The 23,267-nt window shown below is 39.1% G+C and overlaps 1 protein-coding gene and 1 long non-coding RNA gene across 6 annotated transcripts in view; both read left to right on the top strand.

Moving 5' to 3' along the window:
* Positions 1 to 567: 567 nt before the first annotated feature.
* PDSS2 (decaprenyl diphosphate synthase subunit 2) overlaps positions 568 to 23,267 on the top strand; it is a 112,473-nt gene continuing 89,773 nt past the window's right edge. For all 5 annotated transcript variants that reach the window (XM_068184189.1, XM_068184192.1, XM_068184191.1 and 2 more), the window contains exon 1: positions 568 to 1,008. In XM_068184189.1, the coding sequence (XP_068040290.1) occupies positions 782 to 1,008 (227 nt within the window). In that variant the 5' untranslated portion in view covers positions 568 to 781. The remainder of the gene's footprint in view (positions 1,009 to 23,267) is intronic.
* On the top strand, positions 17,587 to 23,247 carry LOC137470628 (uncharacterized). Its single transcript, XR_010997166.1, has 2 exons — positions 17,587 to 18,255; positions 23,061 to 23,247. It is a non-coding gene; the product is annotated as an uncharacterized lncRNA (long non-coding RNA).

The following is a 23,267-nucleotide window of genomic DNA, read 5'->3' as shown; positions in this document are numbered from 1 at the left end:
TCAAGGTTGGAAAAGACCGTCTAGATCAGAACATCAGCCGCCAGTCCGAGCATCAGAGCAGCACTGTCATCCCTAAACCGCATCAGTGCCAGATCCAGGTGCCTCCTGAACACATCCACGGTGTGAGTTTCCACCACCTCCCTGGGCAACTTATTCCAATGCCTGACCATCCTATCAGCGGGAAAAAAAAACAACCAACCAAACAAACAACCAACCAAACAAAAAAACCCACCGAAATCGTGCGTGTGTAGCTAAACACTACAGGCCGAACACTTCAGGTGGGACCATGACCTCTCTTCCCCGCTGGTCCCTGTAGCAACCCCGGGCGCAGGCAAAGCACATCCCGCTCGGCGAGGCACCCCTGGCCAGCCGGGAGCCCGGACCAGGCGCGGGGAGCGTTCCCCCTGCAGCGGGACCCTCCGCCACGGCTCTGGGAGGGGACAGATACAGAGCGGGGAAGAGAAGCGGCGGCGCTTTACCCCCGCGATGCCTGAGGGCGGAGGACAGCAGGCAAAGCTCGCTGCCGGAGGGCACCGGAGCGCCCGCCTCGGCGCCCTCGCTTTACGGCGCGCCGTGGTTTGCGACGCCCAAGATGGCGGCCCCCAGGGTACAATGAGCCCGCTCCGGCCGCCGCCGCCGGGGGGAACGCGGGGCACGGGCAGGGCCGGCCGGGACACAGCCGGGGCGCTCCTCCGGCAGCGGGACTCGTCCGCGACCGCTCGGCGTGTGGAGCCCCGCTGGGGCTCGTAGCGGGGGAGCGGAGCGTCCCCGGGGAGGCGGCATGTGGGGTGCCCTGCTGCGGCGCGGGGTCCGCGGCGCCGGCGGGCTGCGGTGCCTGTCCTCGGGCGGCCCGCCCTGGAGCCAGGTGGTGTCGGAGGCCGAGAAGATCGTGGGGTACCCGACGTCCTTCATGAGCCTGCGGTGCCTGCTGAGCGACGAGCTCAGCAACATCGCCATGCAGGTGCGCAAGCTGGTGGGCACCAAGCACCCGCTGCTCGACACCGCCCGGTAAGCGCTGGGGGCGCACGGCGGGGCTGGGCCCGCCGGCAGCCCGCGGGAGCCTTGGCACAGCTCCTGGGGAGCTTTGGGCTTCGTGCCTGGAGTGGGGCGTCCCCGGGGCAAGGCTGCCCCGGGGGCAGGAGGTTTCGCCTCCGCTCCGGGATCCTCGATTCCTTGCCGTGGCAGGTTTTCCCTGCGGTTATGCGCTGTCATTCGGAAGTTGTTGCTTCCTTGTGACGCCACGTGCGGCGCTTCCCCCGTGCGGTGCGGGGAAAAAAGAAACAAAAACAATCAAAAACTCGCTTGAAATGTGCGGCTGCCTCGCTAACAGTTTTGTATTCTGTTGTAATTAAGAACTATATTGCAAGGAAAGCAAGGAAAAAAAGCAGAGAGGCTGCTCAGTTTAAAAACTCGAAATGACCCTGCTTGGAACTGTGTATTTTGTTACCAAGTGTTTTGGAATATCCAGCTGGGAGCTGCGAGTTTTTGTGTATTGTTGAGAATTTTAGGGTTGCTAAGCTGTTTATCTACTCTTTCATTCTTAAGGCAAGCTAATGAAAGTCTTGCATTCCTGCCAATAAGCAGAATTTGGCATTGTTGAGCAGGGTTTTCTTTGACTGTAAAACAAGAATTGATTGGCAGTGGGTTTTTTTATACAATAAAATTCCAGACACTTATCAAAATGAAGGAAAAAAATAGAAGTGCAATTTTCCGAAGCCTTTTGGTTGTGGATTTGAGTGTTTTGGTTGTGGTTTTTGTTTGGTTTTGGGGGTTTTAGTGTTGTTTGGTAGATCTGTGTTTGCTATAACTGCAGCTCTAGCAACATTAAGAGAATCCAAGTTTAGTATGCACAGTATTTTTTAACAGGTGTAAGACAAAAATGAGCATTTGTTTGAAGTGGATGTTCAGCTTTTCTTTTAAGGAACAGAAATTGTAGCTCTTTAGTGGTCCTTGGCAAATCCACAGTGTTGTAATGATATAAAAACAAGATTTGTTTTTCAAGCTCTCTGTCTCTAAATCTGGTTGTCTTGAGTGAACAGAAAGGGGGACAAACAGCTTTTTTAAAGAAACATAATTTTCAGGAAGGGGGATTTAGACATTGTCCTTGAGTAGACTTTTCTGCAAGAACCAAATTGAAATTGTTGACAAAAAAATGGAAAACTCTTGACTTCAGAAAATGGTGGTGGAGGGGATTTTGTTGAACTTTTTATAACTGAAGGTTGTGATATTGTGATAAAGAGGAGGGATGAGAAGAAAATGCTCTTCTGTCATTGTAAGGTCAGTTGATGGAATGGAGGGAATAGGAGGAGTGAAGCACAATGTGTCTGGGCTCTTCAGTTTGCACTGCAGTCACAGAAGTGTCACAGAGACCTGCAGCGCTAAAGTGGAACTTTAGAGTGCCTGTTCAATGTGTGGTAGACTTGCTGGTTTGTTTGTGAATTTTAAATGCAGTATTTTGGGGCATGGTTGGAAATATTGTGGTGGAACGGTGATGTAAGGGTTTGTTGGGGGTTTTTATTATTTTAAGTGGGCTGCTTCAGGCTTAATTCTGTAAGCCTGTGGCTTGTGGAACACCAGTAGGAATATAGTCATGCCCAGGCTCAGCAGGATTAAATACATTCATTTTTAAAATTCATATGTGTTTCAGAGTACACTACTAAACTGATATGTTGTGTTGGAAAGAAAAAGTATTTACTCATATAAAACTGAAACTCTGTGCCCTTACTTTGGATCTTCTTTTGTGGTTTCACTGATATTTCCAAGGGCTTTGTTGCGGATGGATTTCTGATGGCCTTGACCTTTGTGTTGTAAGGAGAGTTAATATCATGCTGACAAGTTTTAGTACACCCACAGTAATGCACAAATTGTACCTTGCTCACCTTGTTTTATGGTGTGATATTGCAATAAGGTGAAATTTGACCATATTCTTTCTCAGTGATCTTGATAATTTATTTCTGAAATTTAAGTGTTGTATGTTTCAGTGTAAATGTGAGTGGTTTTAGTTTTGAATCAGAGATCTATGTCCTGACTTTTCACAGCAATTTAGGAAACAGGTCATGATTTTTCAATACTAGGTTTTTTTTGAGTACTTTCAAATGTGTTTCGTTACTCATTCTTTAAAAAGTAACAAAGGTTTCCTGTTATGTGTTCAGACAAATTTTTTAAAGCATGGGTATCTAAACTATTTCATTTGGTGATTTTTTAAAAAAATACTTAAGTGATTGATATGTTCTGGAACTCTAAACTTTGAGACTCTGAATGAGTAAATGCTATATATATATCTGAGAAGTACTCCAGCATTTAAGGAGATTTTTGTATTTGTGGAAACTACTGAAAAATATGTGCTGTAAAATTGATTAGTTGCATATGCTGTTTCTCAAGTTTCTACTCATTTACTTTTGAGGTTGTAAGTGGTGTCAATCAAATTTATTGCTTGCTGTCAGGTCTAAACAATTTTCTTTAACTTTCATTAATTGGGGGCATTTTGTCATCAGTGGTTTTGTGTCTATCCTCCCTTCCTGCCTAAAGGCTTTGCCAGCTTTTGAAGTCTTCCTGAGTCCATTAAGGCTTTCTTAAAGCAGAGGGTTCTCTGTCAATGCTTGTCTGCATGGAATAAGTTCTGGGCTGAGACAGCGTAGGACATAATTGCCACCACACAGAAAGCCTTTAGTGCAACCAGAGTGTTGATGAGTGTTTTTAACATTTTGCCAAGCTTTGCCTCACTAGGCTGTTGCAATGCAATGCCTGTGCTGAGAGCCTTGAAGAAGGCAGCTGAAAGGTATCTGTGCATGTGAGACAGGACATGTGGAGAAGCAGCTGTTGGGCCAGTATACGTTTCCCTGATGATCCTATCCATTTCTTCCTCTTGTTTGGATGCAGCACTGGCAGCTCCTGGGTGTAAGTGCCTGCTATGAATCAGGACTGCAGCAGGTGTTCTTCTGGGATGATGTGTGACCCTGATACCTCCCACCAAGCTTGTGCCTGGCCAGCAGCTTTAAATCCGAGAGCTATTGCTGACCCTCCTCTTGGAAGGGCAGAGACAGGTAACTGAGCCCTACAGTGATGGATTTGGGAGTTCTGTAATCCATACGGTAAAGTTGAGCTTATGTTTATTAATTTTTATTTCTAAGGTTTTGGTTTCTTAAAAGTTAGCCACATTAAGTGAACAGCCCCTGTAGTAGCTTTGCCAGACTTGTTAGAAGGAGGGCAAAATGTGAGGAAAAGGTTACCTTTCATTTTAGAAAGGCTAATGTCTAGTGGTTAATGGATCACTGGAAGCTGGGGTATCTGGATTAGATTCACAGCTGTGCTTTTGGCTCTCTGACTAGAGCAAGTCACTTAATTTTTCATACTTGCATTTACTTATCTGCAAAATGAATAATGTAGCATCTGTTTTCTGGAGATGTTGCACTTCATTCATTGCAGCCTGTATCGATCACTGTGATCTTTCAGTGGAAAATGGTGTACAAGCAATATTAACAAAGAATACTTAAAAGAAATGCTTTCATTAAAAAAAATATTTGCCTCTAATGGATACTTTGGGAACAAAATTGCGATCTGACTACTACTGAATCTTTCTGTTTGTAGTCTTGTGAGTCACTGTATGGTTTTCCAGAGCTTTAAGATTTGCTATAATGAAGTGTCTTCAGCAGCTACTCAAAAGTAGTGTTTCTTGTCTTTTTTTCCTCTTCAGACTTTGCTGGACTAAAGCAAAACTTTTTCAATGCATGATTGTATGACCTCCTTTTCACTTGAGAAGCAAACAAATCTCTTGTCTTTTCTCTTTCCAGTCTCCTTTCTAGGCTAGCATACATCCTTCTTAGTATAGGAAAGAGTCTGTAATTGGCACAGTGATCTATTTGTCTCAAATACATAGTGTGAATAACATTTTCTTGATTACTTAATCTCCTTTGAGAATGGTATAGCTTGCTGCAGATTGTAAACAGTAAGTGTTATGGCCAATGCATCACTTTTATAATATCACTAAATGAAATGGAACACTTCATACACGTAAAATTATTATGGGATACCATTTAGCTCCAGCCTTTCTCTCATTAGCCTGCGGGAGGAATGATTATATTTTAGTTCTGTCAGAATTATTTGTTGGTGATAAATGCTTAAGTAGACATGGTTACAGTTTTTCTGGATTATTACAGAAATAAAAAGACTGGCTAAACCAGGTTTTGTTCTGTTGCAGCCTGCTTGGTGTAGATCTCTAGACATTTTAAGGCCCAAGAATGTGATCCAGAGCACTTTCAAGATGACATGCTTTTTGTTTAAGATGTCTGATAACATTGGCTTCTTGATAGTTCTGTTTCTTTATCAGCTTGAGATAGTTTAGTTCAGTAACACATCTTGTAACTCCAGGTGTGGTATGCATCTGCCTTCCTATGCAGGTGACCAATTTCAGAGTAGGCATAGGCATTTGTTCCAGCCTGTTGTTGATGGAATTGTTATTGCCAATTCCTATTTTGTCTTAACAGAATGGTGACCTTAAAATTGTCCTTCTTTTATAATTGAAGGTGCTGTGAATGACTGAGTAGTTTTTTAGCAACTTGTTTCAAATATTAATTATTTTTTATTTTCTGAGCCAGTAAAATGATAGCATCTATTTACTTGACAGTGGCTAATGAAGTACCTTTGTCTGAAAACAGCAGGCAGCTGGACACTCAAAGTGATAAGCAGAAGGTCTGGCCAAAGTTGAGCTTCTACTACAATCTTTAAAGTTTTACCGAGTTGCTTAATCTATTACGGGCATGGGGTCTTAAAGTCTTTCTCCTGCAACCGCCAGATTAGAAGTTAAAACATATTGGCTTTCACTAAGTTTTATTCTATTTTCAGCCTGCTACAACACTTCGTAAAAATATTTTTGCAGTAGAAAGATGTGATTTTTATAATTGTGGTCAGAATGCCTGTGAAGTTAGCTATGATGTGGCAGCAGTGTCGTTTCCTGTGTTCACTGCAGAAATCTGTTTGACTTCCTGGAAGCACTGACCACCGCAGCTGGCATTCTCATCACTTCTGCAGAAAGTATTAGTAGTGATGTTAGAAATGCAGAAATATTTTTCTTGCTTGATATGTTTGATACTATTTGCAAAATATACTGATTATAGGAAGTCTGCCTTTGTCCAGGAAGAGTATTTCCCAAAGCATTTTGTATAGCTGATGGAAACAAGTTTTTTCAGGAGTGCTCCAGTTGATTGAAGCACCAGAGTTAAATTCTTGGTTTGACTCGCCCTATCAAGAAATGTTTGTCTTTCAAAGAATGCTGGCCCCTCTTAGGTTAGGTTTTGTATCTCCCAGTCAGTTGTGATAGACTTGAAAAACTGTCATGTTGCATGACTTTGAAATGTTGATATTCCCTAGGGTTTTCTGTTACTATACTCACCATCTAGTAAACCTTTCTTAGACATCCAAACCAGTTTGTTGTATATTTTGGCTGAACAAACTCACAAAGAGCTATTGTGGTAAAGTTAACTTTGGAAGGTAAAAAGACATGAAAAAAACTACATTGCAGATTCATATATGGATGGAAATTTTCCTTCTGATTACTTCCATATTATTCCTTGTCCCTGTGGCCTTCAGTATGGTTCTCAGTCAGCCACCACTGTCTTGTACGGTTAAGAGGAAGAGAGAATCCATTTTTGTAGGTACCACTCTTCCTTTATGCTGTAATCAGGTAGAATGGGAGGAATAGATATGTACTGTTTGTTCTCTCTTTTAAATGTTGTGTTTCATTTCTCATCCTGCATTACTTTCACTAGTGTATGTTTTTTAATAGTTTTCTCCACCAACAATAAATATTACACTCATATACTTAAATGCTCATATCCATCAGATATTGCCGCTCTTTTGAAGAGCTGTCAGTAGATGAGAGTTGCATCAATATTTTTACACTCAGGTTTCAGGTTCACAGTTCATGTTTAAGGAATCTTAACTTTCTTTTTTTTTTTTTTTTAATCTTACACTTTGTTGGGTTTGACAGTGATAATCTCAGTCTAGAAGGTAAAACATATTAGCCAGTTGTGTGTGTTTGTCTGTCTGTCTATCTGTCTATCTATCCACACAAACTCATTGTATTAGTAAATCCTAGCTCAAGAAGTCAAGCTAGACATTGTCAGGATCATGGGTTTTCAGCTGTAGTGGAGCTGAGGTCTTGTCATTCATTCATTCATAGTATTTGTTTGGAAAAAATATTATGTAAAGGATGTTTAATTGTATGTTACAATACTTAGTTTTGCTGAATATTTTGCCACCATAAGCAAAGTAGGATTGAGTAGGAAATCTGCAGTATGAAGGTGCAAAAGCGAGGCTGCTAATTAAATTCTCTTGCACTTGAATAATTGGGTGGGTTTTTTTTTTGTTTTTTTTTTTTTGTTTTTTTTTTTTTTTTTTTTTCAATGATTCTCATTTAAATATCTGGGTTGAATCCAGGTTTCTGTGCTTATGAAGAACGTATTATTTCAGCATGCAGGGTGGTCTTTGTAAACAAAATGTACTCAAAGTAGGTGGTGATTCTGTTTGGGATTTTCTGATGGAATTATTTACAGTGAAAACTAATATGCTTTTGTGATATTGATAATTTCTGGTAGTTTGCACAGGGAGTCTGAAGGTTTCAGTAGAACTTCCAGTACAACTCAGTCTGCATAAATGAAAGACTGTGGGAGTTCTTAAGCTTGTGTTCTCAAGCATGTGACAGAGAAACTGAATGTATAATGCCCAGATCCAAGTGCCAATCAGCCTTGAAAGGATGTAGTATGGCACACCTAGAGAACACCTTGCTTCACTTTGGGCACACAGTAGCCTAAAATGAAGGTAGTTCTTAAAGTTCACATCTGTTCTTTCCTGCTTTCAAATACAATTGATTTATAATGCATGTGAATATTGAATACAAAGTTTAATGTACTAGTGAATGACTGTTAGGTCAATGTTTGCTCAACTCAGGAAAAGAGTACTGAATATGTGGAAATAGTTTCAAAATAATTCCTTCTGTAACACTGAAGAGAGTTGCCAAATATGCCTTTCTATAAAATGAAAATGAGAACCAATGTCAAAGAATAATCAAAATTAATATTTGGGTTACTGGAAGTGATTTTCACTCAGTGAATCTTCTATTTGGCAGTGTTAAGTTAACCTCTTTACCTTACAGGAATAACAGAAAAAGTACTTTACCCAGGGCTTTTTCTCTCTCTCAGGTCCGTGTTTTGTAGCTTACAAATAGTGTTCTTCCCTGCTGTGCTGCCTCTTTTGTTGATGCAGCCTCCTGGTTGATTTCTCTCCTTGCTTTGGAGGTCCTGGCAGCGGCAGGAGGTATCATTAACCATGAGCATTGTCAGAGCTCCTCCAGAAAACATGGCTTACACTGTATCCTCTGCAGCACTTTGTAGATCTGTTGAGGAAAATACGAGTGCAGGGAGGACTAATGTGAGCTTGGGAGTTAGATGTTTCCATCCTTAAACCATTGCTTTGTCCTAGGGTTGCAGACCACTGTCTTAAATTATTAATATCTTTCCTTTACCCCACATGTGAGTGTCGTAGTTTCCCTCAGGGTAGGCAGACTGTCTGCAGTGCTTGCCCTAAAGGAACTCCTGCTAGAGACAAACCTAACAGACTATAAAGGAACACTGTGAATTTAAAAATCGGAACTGTTACAAAAAATAAGTTTAAAATCTGTAGCAGCTGCTTTGCTGTCCTTGAATTGTCCCTGCCAGTTGTCAGACATTGACAATCACTTTAGCTTGATTTTTTTTTTCCTCTGTTGTTGAATGAAAGAATTACATTTAAGGAAAGAAAAACTGATCATATCGGAAAAATGTTGAGACTCATTATATATGTGAACTTTTATCAAACACATGCTATGAATTACCTGGATTTTACTTATAATGAATGATAAGGCTTAGAAATTTGTCTCAATACTTAATTTAACTGAGAAACTCTAGGACCTTTTCAGCTGCTGGTGGTTCTTCAGGTGAGCCATAGTTATCTTTTCTTCAATCCTCAGCTATTCCTAAAGAAACATCAGGAGCTCCAGCTTTTGCATTCATCTTTCTCATTTCTTTTACACATAAATTACAAGTGATGGTTATTCCCATTTCCTTTTTCATTCCCCCAATTCCTTTCTTCAAAATAGCACTAGTTGGTTGTATTCTATGGCAGCTCTTCCATTTTGGGGAAAGACAAGGTCCTGAAAGTAATCCTCCGTTTCTCAATAAAATGAACACTTATACTTTGTTACATCTAGTTTGTTTTGTTTCCCTCCTTTTTCCCAGCTAGAGAAGGAAGTCATACACCATGGCACCGCTGATTTAGGTTTATTTTTCTAGGTAAAAATAGGAACAGACAAACCCTTTAGCCTTCATCTCCAATTTGTTTCAAAAAGTACTCCCTTTAGAAGAAGATTTCTTCAAGATCAAGTGTAAATTATTTTTGATTATTGGTTAAATGATCCTATAAGTGTGAACTGATTGACTTGATAGCTGCCACTAAACATGTACAATTAATTAATTTTATTGAATTTGTACTCTTTAAAGAAAAATATCATTCTCACTAACAGCTCCCATTATTTTTTTTCTAGATCTTCACACTCCTGGTGCAAAGTTAATTGTATGACCGCTATCTTTTTCATTAACTGCCTGTTCAGCACTCTCCATAAAATAATCATAATCAAAGGGTTGATACATCTATATGTTGTCATTGCTCCTGGAAATAGATTACCTATTGCACCTAAAAAAAAAAAAAAAAAAGTATGGAAAGAAAGATTCTGTGTTTCAGTCATAAAGCAGGACTGGGTTTGTAGCAGGCTGTGCTTCTGTAGACCCATCCTGCAAATGCATAGTCCAGGTTAAGGCAATTTGAGGGTAAATGGTCCATGCCAACACTCTTTGTGGCTGGTTGTCATATGAATGATTAGCCAGTAGTAGAAGCACCATAATTAGCTGATTTGGTAAGACTGCTTTTAATCAGACTTAACAGAAAGTTCAACTTGTTAGGAGCTAAATGAAAATTGTTAGGCCAAATACACAAGCAAAGCCAAAAGTGGAAAAATTGCCTCTTTTGCACATTTAAAAAATGACTGTGCTAGCATACGTTTGTTAGTGGGTGGGGGTTTTTCTCCTAAAGATCCATTGTTTTCCTGTTAAATTAGTGTTGAACTTTGGGGTTGAATATGACAGAGCCACTGTGTTTTTCTATTATGAAAATTCATATATTTTCATAGGCTAGAAACTAAAGGTTCCTTTGATATACCAGTGCATCTTATGCTCATGCTTGTTATAAAAGGGTAAAGTTTTTACTCCAGTGACCTTCCAGTCTCTGATTCTCAAATGCTTTCATTAAATGCTATTTAATGTGGTTTGTGAAGATGAAGGTATACTGTGTACATATTTTAAAAGGATTTGGGTGATTTTAATGCTACATTATGAAGTTCCTATTTGGTTTTCTTTTAGAAGTTGGCTTCTGAATGTGATATGTCTGGTATGACTATATTTTAGCGATTAAAAATTAATCTACAGGAAAAACAAGTCTTCCCCAGACCTCATGGCTGCCTCATGGAAGTGATGCTGAAGCATTAATGGGCCAATTCATCATCTGTTCTTCATCCCCAGTTGTTAAAACCAGAAGTACCAGAGAGGCTCTGTATTCCATGTTTTATTGTCTACTGGAAGAATGTCACTTTCTGATTATTTGTAAGTTTAGATAGTATGGGAGTCATTGAGAGACTCTGTAAGAAATCAGATGTCCTCTCTCAGTAGGAGTAATAATGTGAAAAGATCATTTTCAGAAATAAGGCTCAGAAAACTTGAGAAAGCTGGAACCATGGAGACCTTTAGAGTAATTGTAGGGAGAAGTCCTCCTTCCAGTCCTCCTTCTTTTATTCAAGGAATGGAAGGCATTAAAGGAGTTTCTACAATTAGAATTTATAGTATATTTTATGTGTCTTTTGTCCATGATATAACTTCATAAAACTGAAACAAGTAGTCTTGCCAGTTGGAAAGTAGGAAATGAATCCATGTAATGACTATAACGTGTTGTAGCAACCAAGTTTAAAATAGTGAGATTCCAAAATAATGTTATAAGAATTACATCAGAGGGAAAAAAAAGTACTGTGTTATGTTATAGCAACAAAAACATGGCCTTATTTGTTTGTTTGTGAATCACTTGGGATCACATTTCTGCCTGTGGATTTTTGTGGGGGAGCAGGGCTGGAGTGTCCTAACATACAGTTTTTGTTTGAGGGCATGTGTGAGGTTATACTTTCTTTTATTTGTCATCCTCATTCCTTTGACAGTTTGAGAGGGCTGAAGTTAATTTTTCCTGGTTTGAATTTATTTTCAAATAAAGCACCAACTGAAAATTCACCTTCTTGATTGCTTTTCTACTTCTAAGACTTTAGGGGTTCCCTTGAATCTCTCCGAGTCTTTTACAGGGGCTTGTCAGGGAATGATAAAATTTTAGTAGCCGAAAATCATGAATGAAACTTCAAGAGATTGGGGTTTTTTTCTAATTAATTCAAACATAGCACTGTTGGTGGATGCCATCCTACAGCACAATGTTCCCATGCTTCCCAGAGCAGCAGTGAGATTCACAGTGGGAGCATGCATCCCTCATCCCTCCACTTCCTTGCCATGTGCATGGTGATCCAAGCCTGGAGGAGCTGCTCCTTGGGGCTGAGCCAGGCTTATTCTCGTAAGGAACCAGCTCACAATCACAGTGTACGTCCATAACTGTGAATGTAGGTGGTCAGCAGCAGAGCTCTGTGTCGCATTCCAAGCATGGACGCAGAAATGGGATGGGCTGTTGTGCTCTGCCTGCACAAATGTTCTGCGGTTAGCTCCTTTGAATATGTTTTCATTGGAGGGCTTTGATTTCTAGTTTTCACAGGTCTCATCCTCAATCCCCAGTGTTCTTTCACATATACCATCTTCCTAGTAGTTAATTTAGAAAAAACTTTTTCAGGTAGCTGCTAAGATGTAAACATGCATTGCAACTAGTAGTTGAGGTGTCTTCATGACAATAATTGTTCCCTTCTCTTTTCTTCTTCTGTTATATTGCTAGGTGATTTACTTCCTAGAAATATCAAGTTTGGATTAATATATTGTCCTTGGGTGGTAGCAGAACTTCAGATTACCTTGGTGTGCATGTAGATATTAAATATTGAAAGCTGTTTTCATGTTCTCCCATGATAGAGCTCTGGGTAAACAAGTCTTACTGAGCAGTTTGGGAATCATGTACACACTGGTTTGCCTTAGGAAATCTGCCATTTAAGCCTTTGTCCTGATTTTCGATGGCTATAGTAAAAGGAGTGGTAGACAAGGAACCGTAACAGTGAGTGTTATTGAGAGGAAGAACCATTGTTCTGACATTGTGAAGAAAATCTGTTTAAGCTCATTAATAACTGAAATGCTTACCAACTACTGTCACTGATCCTCATGAAACAATTTTCAATCTTCTTTTTTTTTTTCCAAAGGCATTCAAAAGCAAAAGTCTCTGATGTTGTATAGTGTCTTTGCTTTCAAGATTTGTTCCCCATGTGTTCAATCTGGAGACAAACAAATATAAGCCCTTCTTATAAATGGAAGCATTAGAAAAACAAGAAAATACATTGAAGAAGTTTAAAGACAAATTAGTACTTTAAATCTACATAGAATTAATGTTGCAATGCTAAGGAGTGTAATGTAAATGTGAAACCTGTGAAGGTGTTGCTAATATCTGGGAGAGTGTAGCTGTATGGTTTAACAAACCCCAACAACCAAAAAACCCTCCACTTCAGGGGGTGGTGTTGTGCAAGTTTTATGTGTTTTATAATTTCAAATGTATATTGTTAAAGACAGGAGATACTCAGACCTTATACATGTTTAGTCTTAGCTTTATTATGAGTAATTGTGAGATGTTTTTTACACTGCCATATCAAGAATGGAAACCCCTTTCCTCATTTGTGTGCTAAAGAAACATTTCAGAGCTAGTCTAGCTCTAGACAGTGTTAAAGAAAGAGTGAGCTAGATCTCTTTTAGCTATAAATTTCCCTTTTATGATTTTTATGAATTCACAGAATGTTGAATATTTATTTTTGCTACTGAGACTCAAAAGGCAGAAGCCTGCAGACTTGTTATGGTGTGGGTAGCCTATTGTGTTTCCATACCTGATCTAATTTTATTTTAAAATCGAATTTTGCATTAGATTACCTCAAAAACGTCATCATTTGTTGATGTGTAGAATTTTAAATTCTTCCCCTGTGAATGATGAATTATTCTTTCACAAGAGATCTAAATTATTTTAATTAATTACTTTAGGCTTTAAATCTTTAAATTTTAAATTAAGTTCCAGGTGAGTTAAGCTGTTCCCTGAGGAGCTTTTACTATGTTAGCAGTGGAGAGGGATAATATTTGCTGCATAATTCTCTAATAGGCTGTTGTATCCTGCTCCATTGAACAAGTCTGCTATTTTGCTTTTGATTTCTGGTTTGTGTCCAGCATTTCAGGGATCAGCTTGGACAGTTAGAAGATATCACCAGAAACATATTTTCCTGTCTGCTGTGGAAGAGAAAGATTAGGACCCATTGAAACACATTGCTTTCTGAAGTTGTTGAGGAGAAATTTAATGTAAAACCAAATGAGGCACTGATAACAGGATGTATGAAATTTTGTAGAAAATGTGCAAAATACAGAGCCAGGTTTATTGGTGTTAATTTCATATCCTGATCGCAGTACGAATTCCCTTTGCCTAAACTGTTTCTCATGTATGCATATAACTAGATACAATTACAAGAAGGTAACCTAATCGTTGGCTTGTGGGCTGCGGGGATTGAACCAAGTATGATTACTTGTTGAAGATGTGATACATTTAGGTCATATTTGGCATGTGTTTAAACTGAGCCCGCGACTGATTTATGAAGAAGAGAGAGTAACAAACCTAAATTGTGTTTTCCCATGTGTGACTATTGTAGCCAAGCTGCCATTTATTTAGTAGTGTCTTAAGTTACAATAAAAGATACATTCACAAAATAAAGTAGGGTAAAGAGTTCAGCCATTAAGCTTTTTTTTTCCTTTTCCTTTTCTTTTTTCTTTTTTTTTTTTTTTTTTTTAAGTTAGCTTTCATCATTGTGCCTTTAATTGTGTTAATTACTTGAAAGAATTTTTGGAAGGCTAGTTGAAGAACAAGAGGGAGGAGAAATTGCCTCTAGCAAAGATTTTTTATGAGAACATTCTTACAGTATCTTATGGGAGAGATATCACTAAAAGAGTCTCTTTTAAAATCCCCATCTTCATACTTTTTTTAATATGCAAGTATTTTTAGTTTTCTAATAATCTTCCAGAATACCAGATTTCAATGCCTGCAGTCAATGGGAGAGAGCAAAATTATCCCATTATTAAATTTTTATAATATATTTTAATTTTTTGTATCTTTTGAGAGTGGGATGCTAAGTTAGATTAGTTCAGTTGTTGAACTTGTGCTCTCCCAGTGGCTCAAGTGCTGACTGCTCACATGAGAGGCCTAGGCTGGGTTCTTCATTCTGTCTGTGTGGCTGTTGGCAAGTCTTTCTCCTGGGCAAATTGTGGCAACTTGGTGTGCACAGCACTATGTAGGGGTATGGACTCAGAACATGGCAGGAGCATAATGCCCCAGATACCTTGGGATCAGACACGTGTTCATGTTCTGCTTCCCAGTCCATGTGTTGTGGAAATGCCCCTGCGGAGCCAAAAAAACCTAATGTCCTAGCCTGGAGCCTCTGCTTACCAGGGTGCAAGAGCTGAAATATTAACTGAAGAGCTCACAGAAAACCTAAATGTGGGTAGTTGCATGTGATCGGAACTTAACCACGATGTTGTACAACTGATAAACTTCAGTTTTGTTGTGATGTTTTGGTGATTTTTTTTTTTTTTTTACATTTTTACTACCTGCTATTGTGAATTCCTCTGTTCAAACACTACTAGAAGTTAACTCAGAAAATGCTTAATTTTTTTCACTACAAATGATATAAGATTGTCTTGGCTGTTACAAACTCAATATTACTAGGTCATTAATAGAAGTGCAGTTTGGGATGTAAAATACTGGAAACATTATTTATGGAGATATTCAAAGTCAATGCTAAGTAAATGGGAACTTTTTATTGGCATCCTATGAAAAAGGAAAAAAAAGTATTTGTTTATTTTGTATGTAAAGAAAATTGCATCCAACTTGATTTATTTTTTTTTGCTTCATGCACAAGTGGTCCTAACACATTTTCAGACTGAGGCAGAAGGTAATCTCCAGGTGACAATATTCTATGCTATTTTAAGGAAGCATGCTCACTAATGGTTTTTAAAGCACAAAATGATGATGACATACCATGCAGAGGTCTTGCTTGCCTGAGGCAAATAGCCTGAATGCACTAGATGCAGACTTCTGTTTGCTGATGAAAGTGTTGAAAAGGTGCTTGGTTTTATTTTTGTTTGGGGTTTTTTGTGTTGGCTTTTTTTAAAGTGACAGTTATTTATTTTGCTATTAATTTTATTGCTTTCAATGAACAGCTGAAATATATTATATAGAGTAAGAAAAAAAGCATAAGGTCCCCTGGAAAAGAAGTTTGGTGCTCAGTTTTGGCAAAAGTTGATTCAGTTGATTGCTTGATAATGGCAAAAAGAACACCAGGCAGCTTGGATGAAATGTGCCAAGCCAGGGGCAAAGTAGATTTTCAAGCACAGGAAAAGGCTCCTGACAGGTTTTCTAGCGAGTGGGGAATTGGAGTGTTAGCAGAAAATTATTAGAGAAACAGTTAATGAGGGAGGAAGGAGTCAAGGAGGCTAAGAAACCCACAGGTTTCAGAAGGAAAATGAAGAGGTGTATGTTACAGAAGTCAGATTGAAGAGGAGTCAGGGTGGAGTGTGTGCACACTGAGGGCTCATCACAGTGAGCTTATTAAAGATGCATGAAACAACTCCAGTTTGCATCCAGAGCGTTCCGGTAGTTCCAAGAGGTTTTTGGCTGTGTTGTGCTTTTGAAAGCTAAGAACCATACATGCTCTTTTCATAACTTTAAATTGAAAACAACAGAAAGATGTAGGTCAGTGGACAAGCAGCTCCCCTTATGGACAGCAGTTCATGAACTTCATTTGTCTTCAGTGCATGTCTGAATTGTGCATACACAGTCTGACAGCCTTTCTTCAGCATCAGCATGTACCTGTCAAGTAAAGCTGGAAATACTTAGTGTTTTTCATACTAATCTTCAGATAACATATGATACATAAAGGAATGCCATGAAACTTTGTAAATTCAAAAGGAATATGAGTAATATGCTAGAAGAATTATAGGGAGGAAGAACCTTTTAATTAAAAATACGGAAGTCTTGGTAGTGTCTGAATATGCAAGCATTAGCATGCTGCATATACACTTTTATGCAGGAATTGGAAGTGCTTTCCTAGTTGGTTGGGACTTAAAAATATTTAATGCATTAGCTTTCTATTTTGTAGTGAGTTGCTTTCAATTTTAGACCCATGATTTGCTGAGGGATTTAATACTTCATCTGAAATCTTTTACTGGCTCTTGTAACAATTCTTACACTTAAAACTTTTGCAAAGCTTTTCCTTTGGCAAGAGAAGTTCTTGGTTATAGTGGGCTCTGATGAGTTTTATTCCTTTTACTTTTTGCGTTAGTACATTCTTGCTTATCAATCTTCTGGTTCAAAGGAACTCTGGAAGAGGAGAAATGGGAGAGAGCAAGAAAAACACAAAGAAATGTGATTTTTGTGAACAACAAATGAAGGCTGTACTGAAATGGAGGATTATTATGGAAAATGTTGTTTGTGTCAAGCCATTGTGTCTATCCCTGTGTCAATGACCCATATAGACATTGGAGTTCAGAAATAAACCAATTTTTTTTCTTTTCTCATTTTAGTATCAATTCCATTTGTTCTGTATAGGATTAATACATAAAATATATTTATTATTGCTGTATTATTGTTGTTTGAGTTTTAATTACCTCTTTTGGGAAGAAAAAATTTAAGGCAGAAAAAATTATCTTTGCATCTACAAGAACATGATTAATACTTTTATGAGCTTGTTTTTTAATGATTCAGGAAAAACTTGTAGATAAATAATTTTATTAACTGAAAATCTTTCTGGATGTACTGCATAGAAAGCATGAGAGAGATCTTTTTATTTTGGTTGGCTCTTAAGTGATGCAGTAGGATAGTTTTAACAAGAGACTTTAAGCTCATTGTGTTGAATGCAAGAAGTAGAGTTGGCCAGAGAAGTCTTGGATTGTGGTTTCACAAGCAGCTGAGTTGGTCTGCTGGCCATTGCTGCTGAAAGGGAGAGGTGATGCTCTTTTCTTCCCTGCTCTTGCCTGTCCCTCCTGTGCTTTGGCTATGTATGATGTTGGTCTGACCTTTCTGTGAACTACTGTAACTCCCTAATCCAGGAGAAGAAAAAAAACAGGTATTTTCTTCATTTTGGGTGTGTTTTCTGTTTGATCTAACTCACTGATGGAGGTGGTTTATTGTGCACTCTCAGTGCATATTTAAGTTCCTTAGCAAGGCTGCCTTGTTCTGGAGAAGTGACTACTTTCCTTTGTGCTGGCAGTTTGTAAGGACACTCTTGTCTCTGCATCTGAAGTAGCAGCTGAGCTTCTAAACTCTGGAGCACCACCTGAGGTTCCTCCAACTCTCTGCTGGTTTCTCTTTTAGCTGAAATGAAAAAAGCTTATACAGTTCTCTGTTTCTCCCCTTGATTCCAAAATATGGGTGAATGGCCTTGCATATTGTAGTTGTCCTTCTTTGCTGTTACTACACATTGGTTTCGTTTATGATGTAGTTCTGCAATCAGCCAGTGAAGAGAGCTTCTAAATAATGAGCTCAGGTTTCTGTCTAGATGTTCTCTCTTCACCCCCTCACTCGATGATTGAGACATTAGGGGAGCTCAAGTGTTGGCATCTGGCAGGAGCAATCCTTCTCTATTTCATGATCATTTCATGTTAATGTAGAGATCAGTGTAGGAAAGGATGTGTCTGTCTTTCACAGGCTGTCTATCTAGCATTGTGAGGTGAATAGGTGTCAAGTATGCCTTGAATATTTTAGCAACTGGTTTTATCTTGGCCATAAAAAGAGAAGATTACAGATCTATTTTCTTTTTAAGGATAGCTGAGGTCATGCTCAGTCACTTCTATAGGTTTTCTGAAATTAATTTGCCTTAGGAACTGAATGCATTTCATTGCTCTTTTTAAAATACCTTGTCTGAAGAATCTCAGATAAACTGAGATGAGAATGGCTGCCCTCCCAGACAGGGTAAGTGGGATGCTTAAAATCTTCCAGCTGTTTGTCAGATACTTAACTTTCTGCTCTGAAACTGCTGTACCATCTGTCTAGCTAAAAAAGGTGCACTGAGCAAGAAGAAAAGTATCTTTCCAATTCAGATGAGTGTGCTGCATCCTGTGAGATAATCAAGCCACAGATGATTATGGGAACAGTGAATTTTAAATTTTATAGGAATAGCTTCATAGAAAGCGTGAAAGATGAAATTTGAATGAATTCCTCTTCTGGGTATCTCAAAGGAGCAACAGTGCACCATCATAAGTTTAAAGTCACATTTCTGTCTGCTATGTGAGTTCATTTGTTATTCAGTCTTATGTGTCAATAATAGGCTTTGTTTCCTCTGTTAAATATGCCATTTTACTTAAATTACTGGTGTTATCCATCCATTATTTTATTTTTATGCTATTACAGATGTCTAATATTTGGTGAATAAAGGGGTTTTTTTTCAGAAATTTCTTAAGAAATCTTAAAGGTGCAGCAGGAGGACAGGGTAATTTTTATCGATTTGAAGTAATCAAGATGCTTAAAAGATGAGCTCTATGGTACAATTCAATGAACATGAAATGAATACAGAGTAAAAGACCTCCGACAAGAAAAATATGAAAGAAATTTCTTAGTCCCTAGTGCCATCTGCAGGATTACTGCTGGAACAGGCAGGGAGAGCAGAGGATTAGAAATTTGAGTGACAGTTTGCAGTGTTTTGTAAGAAAAGAAGGAAGTGTCACCTTCAACAAAACCTGAAGAAATACAATTTCTTTGTCATGCTGCGTTACATAACAATGTATGTGTCAATTCATTTTCAGCTTGTGAGCAGCATTAGGTTTGGTGGGAATACACCGTGTTATGAGGTTTCTCCAAACATTTTGTTTTCTGCTTCTGCAGTAGCAGGTGGCTTAACCAGGCTTTCTTTCTTTGCACTTCTTGAGAGAAACATCAGTCATGTAAAAACACACATCCATTAGGAACCATTTTTGGGATGACTGGCTCTTTGGCCTTGCTTCCTTTTTGAAAGCTGTCTCGTCAGAGATGAGTGGTGGACCCTAAATATTTTCCTAATATTCCTTCCTTCACCATTTGTGTAAAGGTGCATAACAGAAATAAAGATGTAAATCTGCAGCTCCCTTGCTAGGTCTCTGGTATTGGGGAATTCTTTTCTCTACAGACCAGTAGGCAAGCTGACTGTAGATGTGTGTGTTGGCAGTAGGCAAATGATGTATACATGAAAGGATAGGATATAAATTACAACCAAGAAGAATCAAAGTTGAGGTTTTGGGAAAGAGGGAGTGTAAACTGAAGCCAAATGTGGGTAAGATGGAGGTGATAATGGTGATGGTATCTGGAAAATTGTTAGAGCCCTACAAAGTTGCCGTGTGTTTGGCATGTGACTTTGTCGGGAGCGTCCCCATCTGCTCTACAAGAGCTTAGCATTCACAAAGAGTGTTTTCTCTTGCCTCTTGCTGACAGAAAACTCTCCCTTGTCAGAGGCTGACCTGACCTCAATTACTTATCTATTCATCACTTTTCTCCTGACTATTGTAATGTGATACTCCTGGGCACAAAGCCTGCAGTTCCCCTGGAGCACCAGCTGGTTTACGGTCTTGCCGTGTGTCATGCCGGCAGCACTGGCTGCCACAAGTTGAATCTGATCTTTCTTTCTTTGCTGACTTTCTGCAACACACCAAGCTAAGGTGTCTGTTCTTAATCTTCAGAGTGCTTGCCATTTGGGGTTCAGCATGTGTAGAAGGCTGCAGGAAGCTGCAGAGGGAAAGCTGTGGCTGCTTGCCATGCTTTCTTGCATATTGGAGCCCTTTGGAGTGAAAGTGGGTCCTTTTGGGCCTAAGGACTTCTTAAGCCTTCATTGGCACTTTTCTGGTAGGTATCTGTTGTACACAGAAAATGAATCATGTAGATTTTTGGAGTATCATGGACTTGGGAACAAAAGCCTGTGTGTTTACATGTCAGTCAGGAGTTAGTTTTTACTATGTCAATGTCTGTATCAAAGCTTGTTGCTGTGGACAGCCTTTCTAATGAGCATAGTGAATGAATGCTTCAGAAAGCACCATCTGTGGCATCCTGTGCTATGTAAGTTCAGTGGTTGCCTTTTTGAGGAGCTCTGCAGGAGGGAGATGAATGATGAGTGCTGACAGTGTTTCAGGTGTGCAGGCATCACTACTGAATCTTAAGTTCTGTAGTCACTTTATTGTATGAGGGGATCATTTTGGATCAGTGTAGGGAAGTGGATGTGGGAGGGAAATACCAGAAGTCCATTGAGGACTTTGCTGTTACAGAAGTTGAGATCAGACATAAGTCAGGCATACAGGGTTGGTCTTGTGAGAACTTAAATTGAACTATTCTCTTAATCTTTCTCTTAAAAAAAGAGAGCAGATTTTTTTTCCCCAGATACATGCACCACCACAGAAGAGACACCAAGACTTGCATAACCAAAGCTGGGTTAGTAAAGTGGTTTCAGCACTGAAAGAGTATCTTTACTCATGAGGCTGCTCTGATGATGAAAGTCAGACAGAAGCACTGTAGCAGGCTCAGAAAGGAGGAAAGGCCTTTGTAAGGACTTTCTTCCTAAGTAAGCTTTTGCTTGTTTAGAGGAAAGAAGAAAGCTCTTGTAGAGTTACATGTGCATATTAGTGAAAAAATTTGCCTCTCTGGCCTGATTAACCTTAGTATTATGTTTCAGAATTCAAAGAATTTTGCAGTTCTGCATCAGTTCTTTTGCTTGGACCAGACTAAAAATGAAGTCCTGAAGTGAATTACTGCTCCTACAAGCCACCAGAGGAAAGTAAACAAATAGAAATCCTAGCTGTATTGTATGTGCAGTCTTTGTACATAATATGTATTGAAGTAGTAGACTTCTGGCTTTGAGTTCTCCAAGGAATGCTATGTGTTTTGCCCACTTTGATATAGAATAAAACATGATAAAATGTGGAAGTGAACTTCTGATGCAGATCGAGCATTGTCACAAAGCAAAGATGTGTAGAAATGGTGCCGATGCTAAATGGACGAATTACGGGAATGTTGCCATTGGGCACTCTGTCATTCGTCACATTTGAGAAGCAGAAATCTGCTTATATGAGAGTAGGTGTGATGAGATGGTTCTCCAAAGAAGCACAACTCCATTTCTTGTATTTGTATATTTTAATCTGCAAGATAATGCTGACACTCATTGTCACTTGTGTCCTGTTTGTTTTGATTCCATCTTTGTTTAAACTATTACTGGTGTTTAGAGAGCACACAGGGATAGAGAGCAATCTCAAACAACAGGTTGTAGTATGTGACATCTGTTCTGCTTCATTAGAGAAAGAAAAGTCCTTTTGAATAGTTTAAAAGTCCAAAATAAATCAGTATTTATTGGTTGTTGCTTATTAGATCCAAGTAGAAATCATAAATGGTTTGAGATCAGTAGAGCAGTTTGGCCATAGCAGAAGATGTTGCACTGTTTAAGGATATGTGTACTGTTCTTTACTGTTCTGTAGCTTTATGTATGCCTGTAAGCTCACTCTCAATTTATTTCCAAGATCTTGCAGAGAAGAGAATAATTCCATTGGGCAGGTTCTTGTAATGAAAACAGATGTACTTTTGGCCCAAGTTCTCCTCTAATTTGAATGATTTTTTGGAAGAATTTGCCTATGCATGTGCCCGTGTGCATACTGAAAAGCGAGGTTAGAATGAATGTAAAAGCAGATGCCAAAGTTGATCCTTGATTAGAAGAGTTTTCCTTCCAGTTTTAAGTGACGTAATTAGTCCTTCACAGTGACAAGGTGGGGAAGGTTTTCAGTGCAGCCTGCAAGAGTGCAGCAGTGAATTAGTGTTCACAATGGGAATGGTGTAGTCAAATCCTCACACGTTGTGCTGAATGTCTGTCACATCATGTCAGTTATTAAGGGATGAGCCTACTGGGCAAACTGCAAGAATTTCAGAGGGTTGCTCTAGACATTATTAGGACCAATAATTAATTTTGTAAGTGAGCTATGCATGTACAGTCATTACTTGTTCTGTGCTGTGCTTGGATTGTAATGAATGAAGTGACATTTTTAAAAATCCATGCAATAGGGTCCTTTTGTAGCAACTTAAATAGTCAACATTTTGATACTTTTCTTCCAAAGCAAGAGCATAGAGGGAGATAAAAGATTTTTCTCTTCAACTCTGGTAAGATAATTTGACAAAAAAAGAATTATTCTTCCTTTCATAGCTGTGAAGGAGACTACGTGGACTGAGTTCTGGGTTTTGGTTTCATCTCCTAGCTTCTGTGTGTCTTTATTCCACTCTTTGTCTTTTGTTGTAAAAGAAAGAGCTAAGTGAAGTGACTTTTTTATTATCTTTTTCTATATGTTTTTAAATCGTTGTTTTAACTCTATTCATGTCTGTGGGAATCCTGCTAGTAGTGAATATCCTAAAATTGAATTTGTTTTTCTAGTGTAGGGCCCCTCTCCTGACACACAGCTTTCACTCAGCCAAGGAGAGAAGCACCAGCTGATAAAAGTGGAAGACTGCTCTGTGGTCCTGGAGCCAGAGAGACAGGGGGCTTTCCCTGTGTTGATTCCTAGTGGAAATGTAAATTGAGCCACTCTCATTTCCTCTTACTCTGTCTAGAACCCTCCAAGAGACCCTGTATACAGAAGTGTGGCCTGATGGGGTGGTGTTTTGATGCATTTTTGTAAGAAGAAATGTTACTTTTGGAGACAAAGAACCAACTCCCTTAAGACACTTTTTACTCTTCATTTTTTTTCCCTCTCCTCCCATACTTTCTTCTTTTTTTTCTGTAGCACCTTCTGCTGTTCAACGATTGCATATTGTTCAAAAGGTTTCTGCAACCTTTTCCAAAGGTTTCCAAAATGAAGACCTCTGATCAGGAGCAGAGGAGATTTTTCCTGGTTGTGGACTACTGAGCTCACCTTGGGACCTCCAAAGACACGTGTGAATTCATATAGAATAAAATACTTATAGAATGGACATTTGAATCTGGTAGAGTT

Source organism: Anomalospiza imberbis, chromosome 3 (assembly GCF_031753505.1).
Source record: "Anomalospiza imberbis isolate Cuckoo-Finch-1a 21T00152 chromosome 3, ASM3175350v1, whole genome shotgun sequence".
NCBI classification, from domain to species: Eukaryota; Metazoa; Chordata; class Aves; order Passeriformes; family Viduidae; genus Anomalospiza; species Anomalospiza imberbis.
This window is presented reverse-complemented; position numbering and strand designations above follow the sequence as displayed.